Source organism: Hippocampus zosterae, chromosome 8 (assembly GCF_025434085.1).
Source record: "Hippocampus zosterae strain Florida chromosome 8, ASM2543408v3, whole genome shotgun sequence".
Lineage (NCBI taxonomy): Eukaryota > Metazoa > Chordata > Actinopteri > Syngnathiformes > Syngnathidae > Hippocampus > Hippocampus zosterae.
In genome coordinates this window covers 2,850,297-2,876,672 of record NC_067458.1, presented here as the reverse complement: position 1 = coordinate 2,876,672, position 26,376 = coordinate 2,850,297, and the positions used below count along the sequence as shown (strand labels likewise).

Here is a 26,376-nt window from a genome sequence, read left to right as displayed (position 1 = left end):
GCCAACGGGAGGAAGACCAGAAGGAGGTGATGGTGTTGGATCGGTTGAGGCAGAAGCCCCGACGAGACCCACGATGAATGTATTTCCGGGAAGGAAACCGAACAATGTCCGGGAGCCGGTGTAGAGCAGGAGGAGGGCGCAGCCATTGGAAGCGGAGCCGAAGAAGCTCGGCCACCGAGTACCGAGTACACATATGCACGTGGGAGTAATCTTTTCAAACACTTATTAGCATGACTTCAATGGAATGGCAATCCATTGTTTACCTCATTAAAATTATCATTTTGTGGCTTGCTGGGGCCGCCTGTCTTTCTCGTCGATCTGCTACTGTACCAATTATCTGTGATGATAACTTCAATTCTGCCTTAACCAATTGCATCCTAGCATGGGCCCATGACATACCATATTTAAGCCAAAGGGAGGTCAAAACCACTGGACAAGACCAGCCAATCAGCTTCACCCTCTATGACCTCACCTTTTAGTGACAGTAACTAGATAAACCTCATCAATCTCCATAAACCATCATAATAAACCATACCAAAATGCTAAATCAAACTAGACTAACCACAAATCGGCCTCTGTTTCGATATACTTTAGTTTTATCGCAACATCTTCAACACACAGTATTTTCATGATGGGTTCTGGTCAACAGACACATCTTGGATGAGCACGTGCTCCAAAAAGTCTATTACAAAGAGCTTTTGGGTCTTGGGTCTGGCACGATCTCCGCCTCAGATCTGCGATCCCTAGGCTCAAAGGTGCGGATCAAACCGTCGCCATTTCCTAGCGGATCGCAGTGAAGTCCGTAAGGGAGCCTCCACGCCGAATTGACGGGACTTTCCATCACTGGAGAGTTGGTGCGAAGTGGTAATGACCTTCGGGTCAGCAAAATCCCGCGGGACCGCATCCGGCGGTATACAAATCCACCGCAGTCCTGGCGTCAAGCGCCTAGCAAGGTGGTGGACCGGATTCCCAAGCCGACCATCCCCCTAAATTATGAAGGAATGCCCACCCTTCAAAATAAAACACCGGGCCCGGCGCACCCACAGTCCAACCTCGGGTGCTGCAGACCCCCTGGACCACCAGCGTCGGCCACCGCGCTGCCGTGGACCCTGGCCACGGGGTCAAAGTGCGGGGGCGGGCTTGCGACCCGTCCCCCTCCCTCACGCTACATAGCCCCCAGGATGGCGATTTTCCCCCCCACCTCTTGCCCCCTCAACCCGTTTGCCCCCTCTCCCGATCCCCTCGACCTCAAGAAGTCTGGCGGCGATGGCGCGGGGCGTCGGGGACAGGCCCAAATGAGGGCCCACATCCCTAGCTCCACAACCACACGTCGGCGGCCGTGGAACGATGGTCGCTCCCCTTGCGAACTGGTGATGGCGCGGGGGAGAGGCAGCGACCACGGTGGCGGAGCAGGACTCTTTAGTCACAGCGCTGCTCCCCTCAATCCGAGGAAGGGCCAATAAAAGGCGGCCTCAACACGCCCATCACCACCACCGATCGGCTGGAGACCCACCTCCAGCAGATTCATCCATTATGTGGGCGAAACAAATTACATTAACCGCTGCTTTCCTGGAAATCGGCGCCAGACCCAAGTTGTTTCGTAATTCCAAGTATGGCTGCGATACCAGGTTTTGCTCTGTTTCTGTTTTTGTTTTTAAATATTCACTGATTCTTGTTTAAGTTAGACTCTGCCGTGGTTTTCCTGTGTCACCAATTTCTGTTCATAACCTCTGTGGACAGAATTGAGAGGCCTATTTTGTGGCCTCAGTATTGCATCGCTACAATATATTCGTCTGTCGTCGATATTTGTTGAGCCCTTTTGATTTAATTGCTGCATCAACAAGATGTGGCAGGGAGGCAATGAGCCTGTTATACGGAAGGCCAGGTTGCTTTGATTGTAGCCTTCAATTCATCTGCCTTATTCGGTGTGGTGTCTCCCAGATTCATCCTGGCAATACCCCATTGATTATTTTTGGGTCTGATGAAATTATTGGCCAATCAAGCACTGTAGTGTCATGGTTCTTATTTTTGGGGGCAGGTGTCAAGCCCTGCCGGTGGCATGAAATATATATCACTAGAAAGCTTGTTGGCGGAGAAAAGCATACATTTCTATACAAAACTTAATAGTAAACAGCTTTGTTCAGTTCGATTTCAGAAAACGTGGTGCAAAAACCTATGGCACTGAACCATCACGAAGGAAACGTGGCTCTCAGTCTTCCTACAGAAGAGTTATTGATTCCAAAATGTTGCAAAAGAAACTGTCATGTTTTTTCCTTAGCCTTGGCAAGACACTTCTAAGATTGTGTCAGGCTCAGCAGTGACTTGACACTTGTAATGCAGCATTTAGCCAAATTCCTTGATATCTCTATGCACAGTGAATTTCAATGCACACAAAATGCCATGCCACTCAACTGAGTGACTATTTACAAAATACAAAGAACCAAAATTAGTCTCCCAGTTTTTAACGGTTGCAACAGTTCCTCTCTGACAACAACAACGGAACTGATAGCGGAGATTCATGTTAAAAAAAATGCCACCGCCTGTCATAATTTGTTTATGTCCATCATGTTGATGTCCTCACCTATGTATAGGCAGATCTCTGTAAACATGTATGGATGCACTTCTGGATTTGTCATGAGGAATATTTTATGTTACATTTGTATTGACGTTGGCCAGGATAATTGTTGAGGATGGCCTCTGTTGGCAAGCTTCCCTCTTGGGTCTTTGACCAGCGAAACCACAACCGGACGTACTAAATGTACAAAGTCATACGATGCATTGATGCAAGTGTAATTAAGCAAGATTACGAAGTTAATTTTCATTCAAAAATTAAAGTGATAATTCTCTAATAGCCTTTGGGTAGAAGTTCATGTTTATTATCGATTCCATTTTCACTTGTTTTTTTGTTTCTTTCTTTTATTCATAATTATTAGCGTGTTTTTTTTAAGCCAATGAAAACATTTCCTGTACATGGTAGTATTAATGAATTGTAGCTGAAAAGACAAATGTCAAAAGAATTGTAAAAATGGTAGCCAGAGCCCCTTATCCGTGACATTGTTTTTGGGCTATGTCCTCCTTTTGAAATCTAAACTCCTAATTTATATTTCTTTTCCTACTCTAGACATAAGGGAGAGTGGGAGTCCCAAGCCAGTAATGGTTTTCATCCATGGTGGATCCTACATGGAAGGAACTGGTAACCTGTTTGATGGCAGTGTCCTGGCCAGCTATGGAAATGTGATTGTCATAACAGTCAATTACCGGTTGGGTGTTCTAGGTAAGGACACAACTATATTCTAAGTTATTTTGTGTAGTTGATCAAAATGTCTGGTGAGAGATATCACAGCAGAAAAAAATGGTTTTGGCTCATGTGTGACTGCATACAAAAGTTTTGGCATGGCTACAAGTGAGTGATTTCCATCTACATTACCACAGTCATCGGATGTCTTACAACCCACACTCAAGTGAACAAACTTAACATACATAAAAGTGCCATGAATCATAATATGTGTACATATGCCAGAACAGATAATTTGAGGTCTCACAGCTAGAGGTACTGATTCATCTCAACTTCTTCCTTCTTGGCTGTCAACCACAGCATGCTCCTCTCCCTTCAAATCTTGGTGGGAGAGGGACTGGAAACTATTTGTGTAATCAAAATCATTGCAAATATATTGGTACAATTAGGGAAATTACGGGGATCAATCGGCCCCAAAAAAAATCATGCATGGAAAGCTGATTGAACACTCAAAATTGTCCCTGCAGATGGTTGTTCGTCTCCCTGTGCACTGCAATTGGATGGCAACCGGCTCAGGGGGTCCCCTGCCTACTGCCCGAAAACAGCTGGACTAGGCTCCAGAATCCCCCGCAACTCTTGTGAGGATAAAGCGGATCGGAAAATGGATGGTTGGATAAACCATTAGCTTGACTTATTTTTTTTTTCTCAAGGCCATTCCATGGGGTACACTTGCACCACCCGTCTGAAAATGACGTGTCGAATGCGGCTATAGTCTGCTGTCGAGTCGGCTTCCTCGCTGGAGCTTTGGTGCTCCAAATGTTTCAAAGTCTGTCAATCCATATTTTTTTCTGCACTGTGGATCCTCTTTAGGTTGCGCACGAGTGTGCTGGATTTTCAAAGTCCAACGTTGAAATTTCACCCAGGCATGGCAACCAGGGTTGTCATGAAGCTCGCTGTCGGACATTGACGCTACCAAAGCGGCCACATTTAATGCACATGACACGCCTCATGACAAAAATAAAAGCTGGCTGCGCCATGACCAGCGAATAAAAAAATTATTTTGTTCTGCTAACCTTTTCTGTTTAGCTGATGAACACTAATTCCTGCCATGAGCAGTTTTGTTACTTTTAATACCTACTTTAATGCATCGGCTATCGTTAGCCACAGGAGGAAACATCCATACTTGACTGCCTGGCTGCCGACTGAGACTGAACAAATCTTTAGCATAGCTACATTTCTGAAAACAACAACTGATGAGATTGAAGTGGACATTGAATTTTGCGATAGAACAGCAAGCTGCCAACACCAAACAGCAGCATACCTGTTATCAAAAGGCCAATGATGTAGATGTCTTCCACATCCTCCACGGACAGTACTGTCAGGCACACCGGTCTCCACTTTCTCCATGGATCGAGGGCGTATCCGGCAGCAAGTGTCCCCGGAGGGCAAGCAGGCTCCCGTCTGCCTGCTCTTTCCGTCGAAAATTTTTTGTCGATTACATCGAGAGACCAGCCAACTAATTCCAAGGTTAGTTCTTCGGATGAAAACACGGTATAAGGCGAGAGAAAAAAAGTTGGACAAAGACAGCACAAAAGACTAAGTGGCGAGCAGGGGAAAAAAAGGTGGGAGGGCAGGGGAGCTGTGCAAAAAGAGTCCGCCTTTGTCGAGAGCCAAGCAGAAAGTCTTACTGGCTAAAGAAACTCACAGCACTCCATGAGCGCCAAGCAGCACAAATAAACCAGCTGCCGAGGGATGGGACTCACCCAGGATGGCTAACCGAAGGGCGAACGATCCTGATCATGAAGGATCCCTCAAAGGGTGCAGTCCCATTCAACTATCGGCCAATAACCTGTCTCTCCACAACATGGAAGATCATGTCAGGCATCATTGCGGCTAAGATAAGTGGACACATGGATCAATACATGAGCGAAGCACAGAAGGGCATTGGTAGAGATACCAGAGGAGCCAAACATCAGCTCCTGGTAGACAGAACAGTCGCACAAGACTGCAGGTCCCGACGTACCAACCTGTGCACAGCCTGGATTGATTACAAGAAAGCCTATGACTCGATGCCCCATACATGGATCACTGAATGCTTGGAGTTGTATAAGGTGAACAGGACCCTAAGAGCCTTCGTTCCGAACTCGATGAGGATGTGGAAAACCACACTTGAAGCCAATGGCAAACCACTCACCCAAGTGTCTATCAAATGTGGCATATACCAAGGTGATGCACTCTCCCCACTGCTTTTCTGCATAGGACTGAACACCAAGCCAAGTAATCACCAAGACAGGCTCTGGATACCGCCTCAGAAATGGAGCTACGATTATTCACCTCCTCTACATGGATGACATAAAGCTGTATGCTAAGAGCGAAAGGGACATAGACTCCCTGATCCACACAACCAGGATCTACAGCAGCGACATCGGGATGTCATTCGGGCTTGAGAAATGTAGTCGGATGGTGACAAAGAGAGGAAAGGTAGTCCGCACTGCTATGGCCAAATACCTCAAGCGAGTGAGGCAAGTCCTAAGAAGCCAGCTCAAGGGCAAGAATAAGACCCGGGCAATAAACAGCTATGCCCTGCCAGTGATCAGATACCCTGCAGGAATAATAAGGTGGCCAAAGGAAGAGATTCAGACCATGGACGTTAAGACCCGAAAGCTCCTAACCATGCATGGAGGTTTCCATCCCAAATTCAGCACCCTGAGACTGTACGCAAGCCGAAAGGAAGGAGGCCGGGGACAAGTGAGTGTGAGAGCCACTGTCCAGGACGAAACATCCAAGCTCCATGAATACATCAAGGAGAAGGCTCCAACGGATGACGTACTCAGAGAATGTCTCAGACAATGGGGAACAGAGGATGAGGCGCTGGAAGAGGGACCATCATGGGAGGACAAGCCCCTACACGGGATGTACCACCGGACCATAACTGAAGTGGCTGATCTCAAGAAGTCCTATCAGTGGCTAGAGAGGGCTGGCCTGAAGGACAGCACACAGGCACTCATCCTGGCTGCTCAGGAACAGGCCCTGAGCACCAGAGCCATTGAGGCCCATATATACCACACCAGACAAGACCCAAGGTGTAGGTTGTGCAAAGAGGCACCTGAGACGATCCAACACATAACTGCAGGGTGTAAAATGCTGGCAGGGAAAGCCTACATGGAACGCCATAACCAGGTGGCTGGCATAGTCTACCGAAACATCTGTGCGGAGTATGGACTGGAAACCCCGAGGTCAAAATGGGAAACACCTCCGAAGGTGGTGGAGAATGACAGAGCGAAGATCCTGTGGGACTTCCAGATCCAGACTGACAAGATGGTAATGGCGAACCAACCAGATATCGCGATAATAGATAAAGGGCAGAGGAAAGCCGTTGTCGTGGATGTCGCGGTCCCAAGTGATGGAAACATCAAAAAGAAGGAACACGAGAAACTCGAGAAATACCAAGGGCTCAGAGAGGAGCTGGAGAGAGCCTGGAAGGTAAAGGTGACAGTCGTGCCTGTGGTGGTCAGACCACTCGGGGCAGTGACCCCCAAACTAGATGAGTGGTTGCAACAGATCCCGGGAACAACATGGGACATCTCAGTCCAGAAATGTGCAGTGCTGGGACAGCAAGGATACTGCGCACAACCCTCAAGCTTCCTGGCCTCTGGTAGAGGACCCTAGCTGAATGAGGGACACCACCCAAGGGGTGAGACGAGGATTTTTTTTTATATGTATATAGTAAATGCCGCTCAAGCTACACTTTTGCAATTTGGCAGCACAATATGGCTTGTTTTCACTCTTACACACACACACACACACACACACACACACACACACACACACACACACACACACACACACACACGCAAACACACACACACACACAAACACACACACACACACACATAAAGACTGATTATAGAAGCACCAATGTTCAGTCCGGCCAAATTACCCTTTTAACTACATGGTATGTACCGCTGAGCATGGTATGGGTCTGGTTAGGTCTCTGAAGAAGAGAGACGGCTTGGGGGCCTTTCTGTCTCATCAAAATTACTCAACCTCACACACCAACTCTTTCTCTGCGAGGTGACATTCAAAATCCCTGGAGGTACCTTCTGTCGCTGGAGATCCGTCAACCAAGTTCTTCACTTTCCACCGTTGCTGGCAGGTGTTTTATTCTGGTTTCATTGAATCCGAGGATGAAAACAATAGACAAGGCCATCTTCCTGGGATGAAAATGGTAGTCAAACAGAGCATAGTGCAGGTTTAGTGATAGATGGTATGAATGGGCTTCAAAATGAATTTCTGTGAGGTGCGGTGCACTTTTTCCTGTTTGTTGTTGTGTTTCCCCCTGTTATTGATTGATTGCACAGTGACATTGTGTCTTGCGCAGTGACATTGCAAGGCCATACTTCCATCCCTCTCCAGGCATAACCACTCTAACATAGAATAACCAAACTTTTAAGTTTGGATAATTGTTGCATTGAGCGTCAATCAATTAGTCATGCCGAGAGTGAAACGCTTGGATGTTCTGTTTGTTGCAACAGCACTACCGTCATGTCAATGATTCCAGCTCGCGCTGTGAGAGTGTACATTTGTCAAATCTCACTCCTCAGATTCTTGAAAGTGGCTGATTTAGCGGCCCGTGCACCTAAGCCAGTGACGTGGTGACAGCGTGGCTTCGGAACTCGAAAAGGTGGGGTTGGGTCGGCGGAGTTGCGGTTACACAAATAAAAATAACAACAACAAAATAACCTTTTGGGTTATATGGCATGATGGGCATTCTTAAATAATACTATGTATCATGTGGTAATATGATCACAAAGCACTACAATGTCACAGGTAAGAATCACATAATGGCTCGCCAATATTCGTAAATTTATTTGATTGTTATTTCGAAACAACATCACAAAGGTGGAAGGCACAAATATAACGACTATGGAGTTTTCCTGATGCACTCCAGTCCTGCATGCCCCCGCCATCTTCTTTTTCTGAGGCATAGACAATGATTGTTCAACACACAAGATAGTCTTCAACATTATTGGTCACTATTGTGGTCATTATTACATTGATACACTGATACAGGAATAAAAGGCTTTTTGATTATTTTTGATTTTATTTTCCCTTTCTTCCACTGAGACACCAATCTCCACTCGGCTCATCTTTTCTCCTGTTTTCAAGGAACGTAAAGAAAAAGTGGAATAAATGTGGAGTTGGTTCATAATTTCAATTTAAACAGTTTTCCATGTCCCAATTCTTGCCCACATTGAGCAACATTTACAGTAATATATAATCTTGTGTGATGTTTGTTTAGTTTCAGTATGTAGGAATAGTAAAATAATAATTTGTCATAAAGGCAAATCTAGTGTGAATTGCCAGTGGCGGGTGGTGGGTTTTGGACTGGGCCTTCAATGTGTATTTTGTTAATCCAACCCACCTCTTGATAACACCATAACATCACAATATGGACCAAGAAACAAAGAACCAAAAACAACCACTATATAACAATGGCCTACGTTCACACTGCAGTGCATGGGTAGGGAACTCTGCTTCCTCGAGAGCCATATCCTGCCTGTTTTAGCTCTCTCCCTATTTCAACACACCTGGTTCAAATGATCAGCTCATCAGCAAGCTCTGATAGGAGTCAGCACAAAGTCCAGTGTCTCAGCCTTGGAAAGTGGCTCACTGTAGTTTGGCGAGGCGAAGATGGAGAGGCAGGTGGAGGTGAGATGGGCGAGTATGCAGGTGATGAAACGGCATCATCTGTGCTGCTGTTATTATCGGCCACAACAATGTTATAGGGTGGTGGACAGCAGTCCGTCTTTTATCACCTGCACCTCACATATAGGCTCTTAGGCTTCAGTACAACCTGACAGTTTTTGAAGACCCTATGCCTCAAGTGGGCGGCACAAACTTCTTGGTGGGCGGGCATGGCACCCTTGGTGACGGGAATAACGTCCTTTGCCTGGATAAAACATTTTGTCCTCATCGACTCTGAGTTGTGCATTTGAGTCCAAACCACCTCTACCTAATTAAATCAGAAAAAAAAAAAATCAGTGAATTCCAACGTCTCCATGGTATTTTCAATCGCGCAGAGTCACTCCAAAAACCGCAAAGTCGCAAAAGTCGCAACAATATTGCGGTTGAGCTGAGTCACCGCTTGAGTCTGAGTGTTGGACATTCGCGCCAAGCCATCCAGAGTGACCGGCAGCTTCTTCACTTCCAATAGAGCCGCTCCCGTTGGTTGAATTTTGCGATAGAACAGCAAGCTGCCAACACCAAACAGCAGCATACCTGTAATCAAAAGGCCAATAATGTAGATGTCTTCCACATCCTCCACGGACAGTACTGTCAGGCACACCGGTCTCCACTTTCTCCATGGATCGAGGGCGTATCCGGCAGCAAGTGTCCCCGGAGGACAAGCAGGCGCCCGTCTGCCTGCTCTTTCCGTCGAAAATTTTTTGTCGATTACATCGAGAGACCAGCCAACTAATTCAATGGTTAGTTCTTCGGATGAAAACACGGTAGGAGGCTAGGAAAAAGTTAGACAAAGACAGCACAAAGACTAAGTGGCGAGCAGGGAAAAAAAGGTGGGAGGGCTGGGGAGCTGTGCAAAAAGCGTCCGCCTTCATCGAGAGCCAAGCAGAAAGGCTTAATCTTAAAAAAGCATAATAAATAAAATAAATAATAAAAGCATAAATAAAGTGTGCATTTAAAAAAACAACAACACCACAGCTCTCCTTTTTTCGGAGCTGCTACATGTATCTATATCTATCTGAGCTGTATTAACCTACTGTCAAATTTTTTTTCCATTTTCAAACATTTTTTATAAAGCTCCAGGAGCCACTAGATGTCGATAAAGAGCCGCATGCGGCTCTGGAGCTGCGTGTTGCCGACCCCCGGGATAACCAATCTAGGTGGTGCTGTGTCAGAGAGATACAATAGGACATCCTTTAATATAAACGGTTCTCCAGTGATTATTTGCATGCCCTTTTTGCAATCTACTGGCATGCCATCAACGTCAAAAATCTTCTCAAACAGTGATTTTAAAGTTGAATCATTCTTTTGATGTTCTCTAAAATCATCAGGAATCTGCCGCTCACGTTTGATAATTGAGCCCTCAATACCATTCTGTATTGGAAGGTTAGCAGGAACATATCCCCGGTTCTCTTCTTGAATTCGCTGTGGTCTACTTTTCTTTACCATGCCTCCTGCCTAGACATGTGAATCATCAAGATTAGTTAAAGGTTCCAACCCTTTAGTTTGATAACTAGTGACATCCATCTGCAATCTTTTAGAGATTTGCTGGACAACATGGTCCAATATAGGTAAATCATCCAATACAACATAATTCTCTAGGGGTCTTCTATCGATGGCAATGATGGTCAGGGAAAGGCTAAAAGGAAAATATTCCAGTAACAACAACCTCTGAATCAATAAAATTGTCGTCTGTCCCTCAATCTACCATCACTTGATGGGAGACTGAGTTGTTGTGGTAGGAGACAATGGCAGGCAAGTTAATTCAATGAAAAGATTCACTTGAGGTCTTAGTGTCACTCACCCTAAGGCCGCGTTCTGTGGTTTCAAGAGTGCTATTGGGTAGAAGTGACCCCTAATTAATGAAGTGCCTGGACCTTCCAAAAGTACATGCAGCCTGCACAACATGATGGGTGCTTTCCTCCAGGGAGAGTTGGGTTCTCCCAAGTTGCATGGGTTCTGGCAGGCACCTCTGGGCTTAAAAAAGGTGTCTGACCAGTCGGGGAACAGCGGCACGAGGGTGGGTACAACGGGCAGGCTTTGCACTCCGGCAAGGTTCTCTCATTGAATTGGATAAAACTTCATTGTCAAATGTACTGTATGTGTAACATGTAACATACAGCACAGATGAAATGTCTTCCCTCTCAACATAAAACAAGAGAAGCCACTGCGGGTGTCCGCGCTGCTATCAAAAGAAAAGTTAACAAAAAATGACAAAATAATACAAAACAACACATGAGGCAGACGATCGTACAATCTTAACCACTTTCCTGGATACACTTTGTTGTCTGAAGCAGTTATAGATGAAAGAGGAAAGAATCAAAGTGTCCTTTTCACCAGTGGATCAAAGACGTCATGCTGCAATGTGCACACGACTGCTACAAGCTAAGCTTGAAAGCAACAAGAAGCTGTAACATCCATTAACAAAAAAGAGAGATTGGCTCTCTTCTCCTGTCCCATGTAAGTCCGCTTCAATTCCAAGCTGCGACTCTCAGTTCCACATACGCATTGGCGCTCCGCGCTGATGCTCCTTTCTTCTCATCATCGGCTCCTCAATCCATGCACCCATCCAGCCGCAGACTGTCCATCAACACCGACCTTTTCGCTGAACAAAGCAGGGCTGTGAAAATGCTGCCTACTTCAGGCGCAAGACACAAGCACCCCGGGGGGTGTCTACCAACGACAGTGAAAGGGCGCCAACATTCCTCCTAATCAAGAAATCAGTGCTGGTACACGCGTGCTGCCGAGAAGGTGCAACCACCAACCACAGATTCTTCTTCTTTGACGAATGCTATGGCCAAAAATGTTAAAAACAGTCCACATCAGGTCCACACGGCGTAACAACAACACCATGTGACAAAACAAAGACAAAAACAACAAAAAACAACAAAAAACGGAAGGCTCTTGAAGATTTCACTGAAGAGCACTCGCCGATGGCTGCCTACCCGGGCAACATCTTGGAAAAAAAAAATTCAATTGTTAATCCTTTCATTCATTCATTCATTCATTCATCTTCCTAACCGCTTGATCCTCACAAGGGTCGCGGGGGGTGCTGGAGCCTAGCCCAGCTGTCTCCGGGCAGTAGGCGGGGGACACCCTGAATCGGTTGCCAACCAATCGCAGGGCACACAGAGACGAAAAACCATTCGCACTCACACTCACACCTAGGGACAATTTAGAGTGTTCAATCAGCCTACCATGCATATTTTTGGAATGTGGGAGGAAACCGGAGCACCCGGAGAAAACCCACACAGGCCCGGCGAGAACATGCAAACTCCACACAGGGAGGCCGGAGCTGGAATCGAACCCGGTACCTCTGCACTGTGAAGCCCACGTGCTAACCACTGGACTACCGGGCCGCCCAATTGCTAATCCGAATCACAAATAACATTAACTGCTTGAGAGACTCAGGCTCATCCTGAGTAAACGGCTGATCTTAAAACTCCTTGGAAAGTCCACAAACAAAAGCATTTTTTTGTCGTGCCACATTCCATCCACTTTCAGAGGCTAAAATCTTGAACTTGATGGCATAGTCTTCTGCTGACTGAAAACCTTGATGTAATGAAATTAGCCCTTTGCCTGAAGACTAATTAATGAAGAGCTGATCATGGACTTCATGCATCTCCTCAGAAAAAGAAGCAAATGACTCCCACAATGAATTGGTCCGCCTCCCCGCTCTTCCACGAAGCAAGTTTATGACATCGGCCAATTTGGCACAATCATCTGAACATGTGCTAGGTTGTTGCTCAAAAACCAAGGAACATTTAGGCAGGAATTGGACAAAAGCTTCTACTTCCATAGAATAATGTTCAGGTGACGGAATAATGGGTTGTGGGGGAAAAGACACAGTAGAAGTTGGTGAGTAGATCTCTCCTCATTAGAGGCGTGGAGCTGGGCTCGAGTAGGTGATGAAGTCCATGGTGGAGCATTGGGCATCAACTGGGTGGCTATTGAGTGGATGTTGGTGGAAATGTTTTGAATGGAGTCCATCGCCTCTCTAAGGAGCTGCTCCTGTCTGTTGAGCAGTGCTACGTGTGCTCTCATGGCTTGGTGAATTATATAAGCTGAGTCTGCTGGGTCCATGACTGGTCAGAATCTACTGTGAAACAGACAGTACCAAAGTGGCAAAGTCAATGTCTTTATACACCAAAATTCAAAGTAAAAAAAAGAGCAAGACACACCAGGTCATGGAAGACTAAACGTTCTAACGTGTAATTGACTAAATCAAGCTTACATACAGAAAAACAACACCAGTCCTGTGTGACCAAATGAAAGACGAAAGCAACAAACAAGATCAATGACCCAAAAGAGCCAAACATAGTCACATCACCCTGATTGGAAAGGCTCAAAGTCACAAAAAACAAAACAAGTCAAAACAAAACAAAAAAAAAACATTCAGAATTCAGTGATTATCTATTTCTGGATGTTTGAGCTGCAGATCACAGCACAGTAAATTACTTTTCTTTTTAACCCAAAAGCTCAAATTGTCAATCCATCCATTCATTCATTCATTCATTCATTCATTATCCAAACCACTTTCTCCCTTGGAGGGTCGCGCGTATGCTTCGGACAGTGGGTGGGGTATACCATGAACTGGTTGCCAGCCAATTGTAGGCCACACATAGACAGACAACCATTCGTGCTCACAGTCACACCTAGGGATATTTTAGAGTGTTCCATGACCCCACCATGCATGTTTCTGAAATGTGTGAGGAAACTGGAGTACCCAGAGAAAACCCACGTAGTCACGTAGTCACGGTGAGAACCTGCATGCTCAGGAAGGCTCGGGCCGGAATCTTAACATATGACCTTTGCATTGTGAGGTGTACGTGTTAACCAGTTGATTATCATGCCGTCCAAAACTGTCACCTTCACTTAGATATGATCATAATGCTCTCCGTCCCCCTGCAGGTTTCCTGAGTACTGGTGACCAGGCAGCAAAGGGGAATTATGGTTTGTTGGACCAAATTCAGGCTCTTCGCTGGACCAGTGAGAATATTGCTGCCTTTGGTGGTGATCCGCTCCGTATAACTGTGTTTGGGTCAGGGGCTGGAGCCTCTTGTGTCAACCTTCTCACACTTTCTCACTATTCAGAGGGCAACCGCTGGAGCAACTCCACAAAAGGTAACATTTATTAGCCCAATGGCAACCCAGAGGTGTGGATTTCTTTGGAGTCCAACATGAGTTGTTCTTGTCTGTTATGTGCAAAAGATTTGAAGGTGATTTCAAATACAGTATAAATTTGAAATGTGAAGTAAGAGGATAAATATTAAATGACAAGCTGATAGACACTTTAAGAAAAATAAGTATGTGTGGAAAAAAAGGAGATTAGACCCTTTTACCATATTTTCCCGACCAAAAGCCACACTTAAAAGTATTAAATTTTCTCCAAAATGGTCAAGGCGCCTAATAATGCACCAAGTTCCAAAATCTGAGAATTATGTTGTGTGACTTTGATAAGCGCTGCGCTTGACTGTAGTTTTGCCACCAAGCTTTTATTTTGAGGAAAGGCGGACGTTAAAGTAATATCCATCCATCCATCCATCATCTACCGCTTATCCGGGGCCGGGTCGCGGGGGCAACAGCTTTAGCAGGGAAGCCCAGACTTCCCTCTCCTTAGCTACTTCCTCCAGCTCTCCCCGGGGGATCCCGAGTCGTTCCCAGGCAAGCTGGGTGACATAGTCTCTCCAGCGTGTCCTGGGTCTTCCTCGGGGTCTCCTCCCGGTGGGACATGACCGGAACACCTCACCGGGGAGGCGCTCAGGAGGCATCCGAATCAGATGCCCAAGCCACCTCATCTGGCTCCTCTCGATGTGGAGCAGAAGCGGCTCGACTCTGAGCCCCTCCTGGATGACTGAGCTTCTCACCTTATCTCTAAGGGAGAGCCCGGACACCCTGCGGAGAAAACTCTTTTCGGCCGCTTGTATCCGGGATCTCGTTCTTTCGATCACGACCCATAGCTCGTGACCATTGGTGAGGGTTGGGACGTAGATCGACCGGTAAATTGAGAGCTTCGCCCTTTGGCTCAGCTCCTTCTTCACCACGACAGACCGATACAACGTCCGCATCACAGCAGACGCTGCACCGATCCGCCTGTCGATCTCCCGCTCCCTCCTACCCCCACTCGTGAACAAGTCCCCAAGATACTTGAACTCCTCCAGTTGGGGTAAGATCTCCTCCCCGACCCGCAGGGGGCACGCCACCCTTTACCGACTGAGGACCATGGTTTCAGATTTGGAGGTGCTGATTCTCATCCCAACCGCTTCACACTCGGCTGCGAAACGCTCCAGTGAGAGTTGGAGAGCCCCGTTTGAAGGAGCCAACAGCACCACATCATCTGCAAAAAGCAGGGATGCAATACTGAGGCCCCCAAAACGGACCCCCTCAACGCTTCCGCTGCGCCTAGAAATTCTGTCCAGAAAGGTTATGAACAGAATCGGCGACAAAGGGCAGCCTTGGCGGAGTCCTACCCCCACTGGAAACGATTCCGACTTACTGCCGGCAATGCGAACCAAACTCTGACATCGGTGGTATAGTGACTGAACAGCCCGTATCAGGGGGTTCGGTGCCCCATACCCACGAAGCACCCCCCACAGAACTCCCCGAGGGACACGGTCAAACGCCTTCTCCAAGTCCACAAAACACATGTAGACTGGTTGGGCGAATTCCCACATACCCTCAAGGACTCTGCTAAGGGTGTAGAGCTGGTCCACTGTTACACGGCCGGGACGAAAACCACACTGCTCCTCCTCAATCTGAGGCTCGACTTCCTGACGGACCCTCCTCTCCAGCACTCCTGAATAGACCTTACCAGGGAGGCTGAGGAGTGTGATCGCTCTGTAGTTGGAACACACCCTCCGGTCCCCCTTTTTAAAAAGAGGGACTACCACCCCGGTCTGCCAATCCAGAGGCACTCTCCCTGTTGACCACGCGATGTTGCAGAGGCGTGTCAACCAGGACAGCCCCACAACATCCAGAGCCTTGAGGAACTCCGGGCGGATCTCATCCACACCTGGGGCCTTGCCACAGAGGAGCTTTTTAACCACATCGGTGACTTCAACCACAGAGATAGGAGAGCCCACCTCAGAGTCCCCAGGCTCTGCTTCCTCCAAGGAAGGCGTGTTGGTGGAGTTTAGGAGGTCTTCGAAGTACTCTGCCCACCGGTTCACAACGTCCCGAGTCGAAGTCAGCAGCGCCCCATCCCCACTGTACACAGTGTTAGTGGTGCACTGCTTCCCCCTCCTGAGACGTCGTATGGTGGACCAGAATTTCCTCAAAGCCGTCCGGAAGTCGGCTTCCATGGCCTCACCGAACTCTTTCCACGCTCGGGTTTTTGCCTCGGCGACCACTGAAGCTGCGTTCTGCTTGGCCAGTCGATACCCGTCAGCTGCCTCTGGGGTCCCACAGTCCATAAAGGCTCGATAGGACTCCTTCTTCAGCTTGACGGCATCCCTTACTGCTGGTGTCCACCAGCGAGTACGGGGGTTGCCGCCACGACAGGCACCAACCACCTTACGGCCACAACTCAGATTGGCCGCCTCAACAATAGAGGCACGGAACATGGTCCACTCGGGCTCGATGTCCCCCGCCTCCCCCGGAACATGGGAAAAGCTCTGTCGGAGGTGGGAGTTGAAATTCCTTCTATCTGGGGATTCCGCCAGACGCTCCCAACAAACCCTCACTATACGTTTGGGTCTGCCAGGACGGACCGGCATCTTCCCCCACCATCGGAGCCTACTCACCACCAGGTGGTGATCAGTTGACAGCTCCGCCCCTCTCTTCACCCGAGTGTCCAGAACATGCGGCCGCAAATCCGATGATACAACTACAAAGTCGATCATCGAATTGCGGCCTAGGGTGTCCTGATGCCAAGTGCACATATGGACACCCTTATGCTTGAACAAGGTGTTCGTTATGGACAATCCGTGACGAGCACAGAAGTCCAATAACAAAACACCACTCGGGTTCTGATCGGGGGGGCCGTTCCTCCCAATCACGCCCCTCCAGGTCTCACTGTCATTCCCCACGTGAGCATTGACGTCCCCCAGCAGAACAAGGGAGTCCCCAGCATGAGTACTCTCCAGCACACCCTCCAAGGACTCCAAAAAGGGTGGGTATGCTGAGCTGCTGTTTGGTGCATATGCACAAACAACAGTCAGGACCCGTCCACCCACCCAACAAATAAGAGAAATATTGTATAAAAACAGGACAAAAAAAATCACAAAACAGAGGAAATGGAAGAATTATGTGTTGTAGGCAGTCCTGAACAGGTGTGTTTTTAAACGGGACTTGAAAGTGGAGAGAAGTGTACAGTTTTGGAGGTCCGGAGGTAGATTGTTCCAGAGCCATGGAAAAGTACAACTGAAGGCTCTGGCTCCCATAGTGCTGAGGCGGGCAGGGGGCATTGACAGGCGGAGGGAGGACGAGGATCTGAGGGAGCGAGTGGAGGTATGCACCTGAAGAAGGTTGGACAGCCAGGTTGTGGATGGCCATTTATATATATAGGAACAGTTTGTAGTTGATGCGGTTTTTGGACAGGGAGCCAATGGAGCTGCTGAAGGACGGGGGTGATGTGCCGCTGGGAGGGTGTTTTTGTTATGATGCGAACACAGGTGTTTTGAACCAGCTGGATTTTATGGAGAGACTTTTGAGGTAGGCCGAAGAGGAGAGCGTTGCAGTAATCTAAGCGGGATGTGACAAGACTGTAGACAAGAATAACAGTGGTGCGGGGGGTGAGGGAAGGGCGAAGTCTGTCAATATTGCGGAGGTGAAAATAAGCAATGCGGGTGATGGTGTTGATATGTGACTGGAAGGTGAGCATGCTATCAAGGATGACACCCTGACGCTTAACCTGAGAGGAGGGGGACACTGAGGAACTGTCAATGTTGAGGGAGAAACGGTTTACGTTAGATAAAGTGGATTTGGTGCCAAGAAGGAGGATTTCAGTTTTATCAGAGTTTAATTTAAGAAAGTGTGTTGTGAACCATGTTTTGAGTTCGGAGAGGCAAGAGGTGAGGGAGGGGGTGAGAGTATGGAGTTTAATTTGCAGGAAAGGTAGAGCTGGGTGTCATCCGCAAAGCAGTGAAAGTGGATATTAAATTTGTGGAGGATATGACCAAGAGGCAGGAGGTAGATGATGAAGAGAAGGGGCCCTAGGACAGATCCCTGGGGTACACCTCTGGTGACTGGGGAGGGCTTTGAAGTGAAGGATTTGAGCTGGGAAAACTGAGTGCGGCTGGTGAGGTGGGAGTGGAACCAACTGAGGGGAGTGTGGGAGAGACCAATGGAGGAGATTCTATTGAGGAGGATACGGTGAGAATGGTGTCAAAGGCGGCACTCAGGTCTAAGAGGATGAGAATGGAGACTAAACCGTAATCAGCTGCTATGAGGAGATCATTTACAATTCCGATTAGGGTGGTCTCTATGCTGTGGCGGGGGCGGAAACCAGATTGAAAAGGTTCATAGAGTGGGTGGAGTTGAGCAGCAACTGTTTTTTTCAAGGATTTTACAGATAAATGGATGGGTGGAGGTTATCGACGTTATTGGGGTCCGAACCATTTTTTTTTTTAGTACGGGAGTAACAGCAGCGGTTTTGAAACGTGATGGGACAATTCTAGAAGAAAGTGATGAGTGCATAATGGCAGATATGAGGGGAAGCAGGGAAGGGAGGCAGGATTTGACGAGGGATGAAGGGAGGGGATCAAGCTGGCATGTGGTGGGCTTGGATTTGTGTATGAGGTTGGATATTTCAGCAGTCATGGGTGCAACAAAACTGGAGAAGGGATGACAAGGAGGTTCAGGTGGGGAGGGAGGTGGCAGGTTTTGATAGAGATGATGCCATCATCCTTAAGGATTTTGTCATTGAAGTACTCCATGATGGAGTTGCAGGTTGCTGTGGAGTTCAGGTGGATTGGGAGAGAATTAGGTGGTTGGAGGATTTTGTTCATGACAGAGAAAAGATTTCTTAAGTTTCCTTCGTTGGAGAGGATGAGGCCGGAGTAGTAGCTGGATTTGGTTTGTGTCCTTATATTGAGTGAAATGGGTGGTGTACATGTCCTTATGGATGGTGAGACCGGTTTTCTTGTAGAGACGCTCAAGTTGGCGGTTTTCTGATTTCATGGACCTAAGAGCAGGTGTAAACCAGGGGGCAGATGTGGAGAATGAAGCAGTCCGGGTTTTCAGGGGGGCGAGAGAATTGAGAATATTTGTGAGGCAGGTGTTGTAGTGAGCGATGAGATCGTCCTGGTTTGAAACTGTGTCTGAGGGCAGGGAACGGTCGATAATGGAGCAGAAGGTGTCAATGTTGATATTTTTGGTGTTACGAAAAGAAATGAGGCGGAGAGTTTTGATTGTAGAAAAGCTGAGTACGTTGTTAAAAGTGAGGAGGAACCGGTCAGTTACAGGAAGAACATCAGCAGTGGGCTCGGAGGGGGAGAGACCAGAGCAGCAAACCAAATCCAATGTGTGGCCTTTGATGTCGGTGGGGAAGTCGATGAGACAATGTATCCCAAGGCTCTCCAGACAGGATGCAAAGTCTCTGGTGAGTGGCAAGTTAAGGTTGTCCATGTGAATATTGAAATCTCCCAGAAAAATTAAATTTGGCGAGAGAGTGGATAGATGTGGGATCTGGCTGGAAAATTCATTGGTAAAATCACTATGTGGCTTCGGGGGGGGGGATAAACTGTAGCGATGATGGTTGGTGAGGGTCCAGGTTGCTTAAAAACAGGCATTCAAAAGATCTTGATGCAGGAACGGAGACGGGCAGAACTTTCCATTTCTCGTGATGGATAACCGCGAGATCTCCTCTACGGTCGTTGCCATGGGGACGGCAGATGTCAACAATGCCGGGAGGAGTTGATTCATTCAAAGCTGAGGGGCCCGACAAAGTGTCCCCCTGCTGCCTGAAAGTCTGCACTGACCAGCTGGCTCCGGTATTCACACAAATCTTCAACAGATCTCTGGAGCTGTGTGAGGTCCCATCCTGCTTCAAACAGTCTATCATCATCCCAGTTCCCAAGAAATCGGCAACATCGGAACTGAACGACTATAGGCCTGTCGCCTTGACGTCTGTGGTCATGAAGTCCTCTGAACGCCTTGTGCTGAACCACCTAAAGAACGTCACTGGACCCCTGCTGGACCCTCTCCAGTTTGCCTACCGGGCAAACAGGTCTGTGGAAGACGCAGTCAACATAGGTCTGCACTACATCCTCGAGCACCTCGACAGCACAGGGGCCTACGCAAGGATTCTGTTTGTGGATTTCAGCTCTGCGTTCAACACCATCATCCCGGAACTCCTCACCCCCAAACTTCTCCACCTCGGTGTGTCCCCTACGATCTGCCAGTGGATCTTCAGCTTCCTGACGGGACGGACACAACAGGTGAAACTGGGAGCAACAACATCATCAATACTCACCACCAGCACTGGAGCCTCACAGGGATATGTGCTCTCTCCACTGCTCTTCTCTCTCTACACAAACGATTGCACCTCAACAGATCCAGCTGTCAAACTCATAAAGTTCGCAGACGACACCACGGTCATCGGTCTCATCAAAGACGGTGACGAGTCTGCGTACCGCCAACAAGTGGAGCAGCTGGAGCTCTGGTGCAGCCGACACAACCTCGGGCTGAACACGCTCAAGACTGTAGAGATGATCGTGGCCCCTCACACTATCCAACTGCCCTGTGTCAACCGTCGAGACCTTCAAGTTCCTGGGAATCACAGTCTCCCAAGTTATGAAGTGGGAAGTCAACACCATCTCCATCCTGAAAAGGGCCCGGCAGCGGATGTACTTCCTGAGGCTGCTGAGGAAGCATGGCCTGCCACAGGAGGTGCTACGACAGTTCTACACGGCAGTCATGATTCGATGACTGCCGTGTATCCTGTGTTCTTCCATCACGGTTTGGTTTGGGGCCGCCACAAAAAAGGACAAAATCCGACTTCAACGGACAGTTAGGACGGCGGAAAAAATGGTGGACACCGCCCTACCCACTCTTGAGGACTTGCACACTGCAAGAATCAAGACAAGGGCACGGAAAATCCTCCTGGATCCCCCGCACCCTGCCCACCACCTTTTCCAGCTACTCCCCTCAGGCAGACGCTATAGATCCATGCGCACCAAATCCAGTAGACACTTAAACAGCTTCTTCCCTCTAGCCATTAACTCCTTAAACAGTCACTGACGTAGTCACTCTTCTTCCCTCTAGCCATTAACTCCTTAAACAGTCACTGACGTAGTCACTCTTCTTGTACTACAAAATGGTACTACAAAACTACTGGTTACTCTAAAATGGTTCAATGATTTTGTTGTTTATGATGATACTAATGCAGCGTGTTATACCGGAGACAAGTTCCTTGTGTGTTCTACATACCAGCCAATAAAGATGATTCTGATTCTGATTCTGAGAAGTCGTTCGTCTTTTGCCAGGTTTCTGTTAAAAGGAGAAAGTCGAGTTTGTGGTTGGTGAGGACATCTTGGATGAGTGAGTGGATGTTTGTCTTTTCTGCTTGGCTCTCAACAAAGGCGGACGCTTTTTGCACAGCTCCCCTGCCCTCCCACCTTTTTCCCTGCTCGCCACTTAGTGTTTTGTGCTGTCTTTGTCTAACTTTTTCCCTAGCCTCCTACTGTGTTTTCATCCGAAGAACTAACTAACCATGGAATTAGTTGGCTGGTCTCTCGATGTAATCGACAAAAAAATTTTTGACGAAAAGAGCAGGCAGTGGGGAGCCTGCTTGCCCTCCGGGGACATTTGCTGCCGGATATGCCCTGGATCCATGGAGAAAGTGGAGACCGGTGTGCCTGGCAATACTGTCCATGGAGGATGTGGAAGATATCTACATTATTGGCCTTTTGATAACAGGTATGCTGCTGTTTGGTGTTGGCAGCTTTCTGTTCTATCGCAAAATTTGACCGACGGGAGCGGCTTTATTGGAAGTGAAGAAGCTGCCATGACCGGCAGCTTCTTCACTTCCAATACCTCTGGATGGTTTGGCGCGAATGTCCAACACTCAGACTCAAGCGTTGACTGAGCTCAACCGCAATATTGATGCGGTTTTGGAGCGACTCTGCGCGATTGACAACACCATTGAGAGGTTGGAATCCATGATGCGGAAAGAGTTTTTTTTTAATACGGCTGATGGGCACCAGTGAAGAGATACAGACCAAGGACTCAAGGCTGTCTGAAATTGTTGGCGGCCGTCCCTCCAAAACAAACAACGCTATCTGGCCTTTCCCCTGGATGGAAGTACACATGGAATCTAGGGCCCCCACCATCAACCCCCTCCTTCTCGGCCATGGACTGATAAGCCAGGACTGTCTTCATGATGAGCAGACCTCGACGAAGCAGCTATGACCTGTTCACGCATACACATACACAACTGGACAACCACACGCACATACACATCCTTGTTATCACCGTCTTCATCGTTCCGATTCTTTTTCCCCCGTGACGTGGTCCGATATGTAGAGCGCAACGGGGACCTTGCAGCTGGTCATTCTCAGCCGCGTCACGGTTACCCCCCTCTCCTCCCCTCCCCCCTTCCCATTCATCCTCCCCCTTATTACATGTTATGTCTTGTGACTTGTTGTAACTGTCATATGCGTATTATGTTTGTTGTTCTACTTCTTCCTTTCATAACTTTGCTGCTGTGAATCTGGAATTTCTCCATTGCGAGACTAATAAAGGTTTTCTTAATCTTAATCTTAATCTTAATGTGCTACGGGTCTTTTTTATCCTGGACTTAAATTATCCTCGGAAGAGGATAGTTCGAGCGTGTTTTTTTCCCTCTCCCCACCCAGCGTTTTCCTTTCTGAATTCTGATTCTAATTTCCCCATTGCGGGACAAATAAAGGATATCTTAATGTTCAGCAGAACAAAGTTGTCGGCGGCAGTTCTGTTAGCCGACCTAGCCAGGCGGGCTAATGCATGATGGTTGATGTTTCTGGGAGGGCGTCGAGAGGGTGACCAGGTCCTGTTGATTGAGTTTGTGTTCGACATGTCTGCGCGACCCGCGGTGGATGTAGCAACGTCAAGGCAGGCAAGCAATGTCCGGATGATGGTGCAGCTCCGGTGGCGGAGGCTCCGGTGCAACCCACCGGATCCCAAGAAGATCCGCGACAGAATAGTGGAGCAGTCCTACCACTGGATGATGGCAGAACGTCAGGAATATGGACCTAAGACCAGGTGGGGTGAGGAAGTTTTTGCGTCCCCTGTTGAGGGAGGAAAGCCAGTGTGGTGACAGATGGTTAGCATAAGCTACCGGCGTTAGCCCGTGGACTAAATTACAATGGGATTTGATTGATCAGATTAAGTGATGATTCAAGTTGTCTCAATCACAGTACCCACAGTCCAAGCCGAAGGGCAAAAGAAAAATCAGAAGGAAGATCTGAATTTAATAGAGCTCGGAATGAGAAGTGGCGACATACACGCCTGCGTCCTCTCACCCCGGAAGCGAAAATATGGTCAAAGTGGGAAAGTGGGTGTGAAAGAAGATGCAAAAGGTACGCCCCCAGTAGGAATCTGTAGTGCTGGGATGTACATTGTGCTAAACAAATTAAGTTTGGCTCAGGACCCCTGAAAATGGCACCTACGAAGGAACTGCTTATAAAGCACAGTTGAAATTACAAGCTATCAGTTACGCAGATGACTATTGGAATCAAGCAGCCAGAGAATGAGAGAATTCAAGATCAACTCATACATGGTGCTTGGTGCTTCTGTTTTATGAAATGCCGGCATCTATTCATCCAAGAAAGGAGCCCATGATGCAGCAACATCCGGCGTCTGACTCCGGTTTAGTCTCCATCCTCATCCTCTTAGACTTGAGCGCTGCCTTTGACACAATCCCTCACCCTATCCTCCTCAATAGACTCTCCTCCATTGGTCTCTCCCACACTCCCCAAAGTTGGTTCCACTCCTACCTCACCGGCCGCACACAGTTTGTCCAGCTCAAATCATTCACCTCTAAGGCCTCCCCAGTAACCACAGGTGTACCACAGGGATCTGTCCTAGGTCCACTTCTCTTCATCATCCACCTCCTGCCTCTTGGCCATATCCTCTGCAAATTTAACATCCACTTTCACTGCTTTGCTGATGACACCCAGCTCTACCTCTCCTGCAAGCCAAACTCCATACTCCCACCTCCCTCCCTAACCTCTTGCCTCTCCGAACTCAAAACATGGTTCACAACAAACTTTCTTAAATTAAATGCTAATAAAACTGAAGTCCTCCTTCTTGGCACCAAATCCACTTTATCCAAAGTAAACAGTTTTTCCTTCAACATTGACAGTTCCCTCGTGTCCCCCTGCCCCCAGGTTAAGAGTCTGGGTGTCATCCTGGATAGTATGCTCACCTTCCATTCACATATCAACACCATCACCCGCCCTGCTTATTTCCACCCCCGCAATATTACCAGACTTCGCCCTTCCCTCACCCCCCGCACCACTGCTATCCTTGTCCACAGTCTTGTCACATCCCGCCTTGATTACTGCAACGCTCTCCTCTTCGGTCTACCTCAAAAGTCCCTTCATAAAATCTAGCTGGTTCAGAACGCCTCTGCTCGTATCATCACAAAAACTTCTTCCCACCAGCACATCACCCCCGTTCTCCAACAGCTCCACTGGCTCCCTGTTCAACATCGAATCAACTACAAACTGCTTCTATATACATATATGACCATCCACAACCTGGCCCCTCCTTACCTATCTGACCTTCTCCAGGTGCATATCCTCTCTCGCTCCCTCAGATCCTCGTCCTCCCTCCGCCTGTCAGTGCCCCCTGCCCGACTGATCACCATGGGAGCCAGAGCCTTTAGTCACGCTGCTCCAAAGCTCTGGAACAACCTACCTCTGGACCTCCAAAACTGCACACCTCTTTCCACTTTCAAGTCCCGACTAAAAACACACCTGTTCAGGATTGCCAACAACACATAGCTCTTCCATTTCCTATGTTTTTATGATTTTATGTCCTGTTTTTATATAACATCTCATTTACAAATTTTTACATTGTATTTTCTTATTGTTTGTACAGTGTCCTTGGGTGACATGAAAGGCGCTTTTAAATAAAATGCATTATTATTATTATTATTATTGCACAGCCACTATCCTGTATATTAGAGTGTAATACTATTTAGATCTCTTTGTAGATGACAGGGTGGCATATCTGCACTCCTTATGAAAGGAGATTCTGCCAGATGTTCCCAACAGACTCTCATACTAAATATGGCTCTGCTTGGTCAGATTGGCCTCTTCCCCAACCATTGCAAGCAACTCACTACCAAGTGATGATCAGTTGACAATCCACGCCACTCTTCACCCGTGTCCAAAACATTCACAATCCTGATGACACACCAACTGTCATGGATCTGTTTGTGACCAACACTGTAGGTCTCTGCCTGCAGCCACACACCTGTTGGTCATTGTGTCGTTAGTGGTCACTTTCAAAGACTTGATGCCCGACCACTTGTGTCGGGTCATTGTTGTCTGAGGGCAGGGAACGGTCGATAATGGAGCAGAAGGTGTCAATGTTGATATTTTTGGTGTTACGAAAAGAAATGAAGGCGGGGAGTTTTGATTGTAGAAAAGCGGAGTGCGGTGTTAAAAGTGAGGAGGAACTGGTCAGTTACATGAAGAACATCAGCAGTGGGCTTGGAGGGGGAGAGACCAGAGCAGCAAACCAAATCCAATGTGTGGCCTTTGATGTCGGTGGGGAAGTCGATTAGACAATGTATCCCAAGGCTCTCCAGACAGGATGCAAAGTCTCTGGTGAGTGGCAAGTTAAGGTTGTCCATGTGAATATTGAAATCTCCCAGAAAAATTAAATTTGGCGAGTGAGTGGATAGATGTGGGATCTGGCTGGAAAATTCATTGATAAAATCACTATGTGGCTTCGGGGGTGGGGGATAAACTGTAGCGATGATGGTTGGTGAGGGTCCAGGTTGCTTAAAAAACAGGCATTCAAAAGAGCTTGATGCAGGAACAGAGACGGGCAGAACTTTCCATTTCTCGTGATGGATAACCACGAGATCTCCTCCACGGTCGTTGCCATGGAAACGGCAGATGTCAACAAAGCCGGGAGGAGTTGATTCATTCAAAGCAGAGAAGTCGTTCGTCTTTTGCCAGGTTTCTGTTAAAAGGAGAAAGTCGAGTTTGTGGTTGGTGAGGACATCTTGGATGGATGTTTGTTGCTGTCACTGTTTCTGTCACTGTTTCTGTTGCTGACTCTGTTTCTGTTAGTGTTTTGCTTCTGCCATCAGTTTTGTTTGTTACTTTTGATTCTTGTTGTTTTCAGGACTTTGTTTGTTCTGGATTTGGTTTTCTCAGCATTTTGTGAATACAGTTTGTCAAGTTCACCGTGCTCCTCCCTCCTCCCTGCTTTTTGGGGTCGTCCACCACCACGCACCG

At 47.7% G+C, this 26,376-nt stretch overlaps 1 protein-coding gene across 4 annotated transcripts in view; it reads left to right on the top strand.

Annotated features, from left to right (window-relative positions):
* Positions 1 to 26,376, top strand: part of nlgn1 (neuroligin 1) — a 139,112-nt gene that overhangs the window by 60,708 nt on the left and 52,028 nt on the right. For all 4 annotated transcript variants that reach the window (XM_052073381.1, XM_052073382.1, XM_052073384.1 and 1 more), the window contains 2 exons: positions 3,122 to 3,274; positions 13,892 to 14,104. In XM_052073381.1, the coding sequence (XP_051929341.1) occupies positions 3,122 to 3,274; positions 13,892 to 14,104 (366 nt within the window). The remainder of the gene's footprint in view (positions 1 to 3,121; positions 3,275 to 13,891; positions 14,105 to 26,376) is intronic.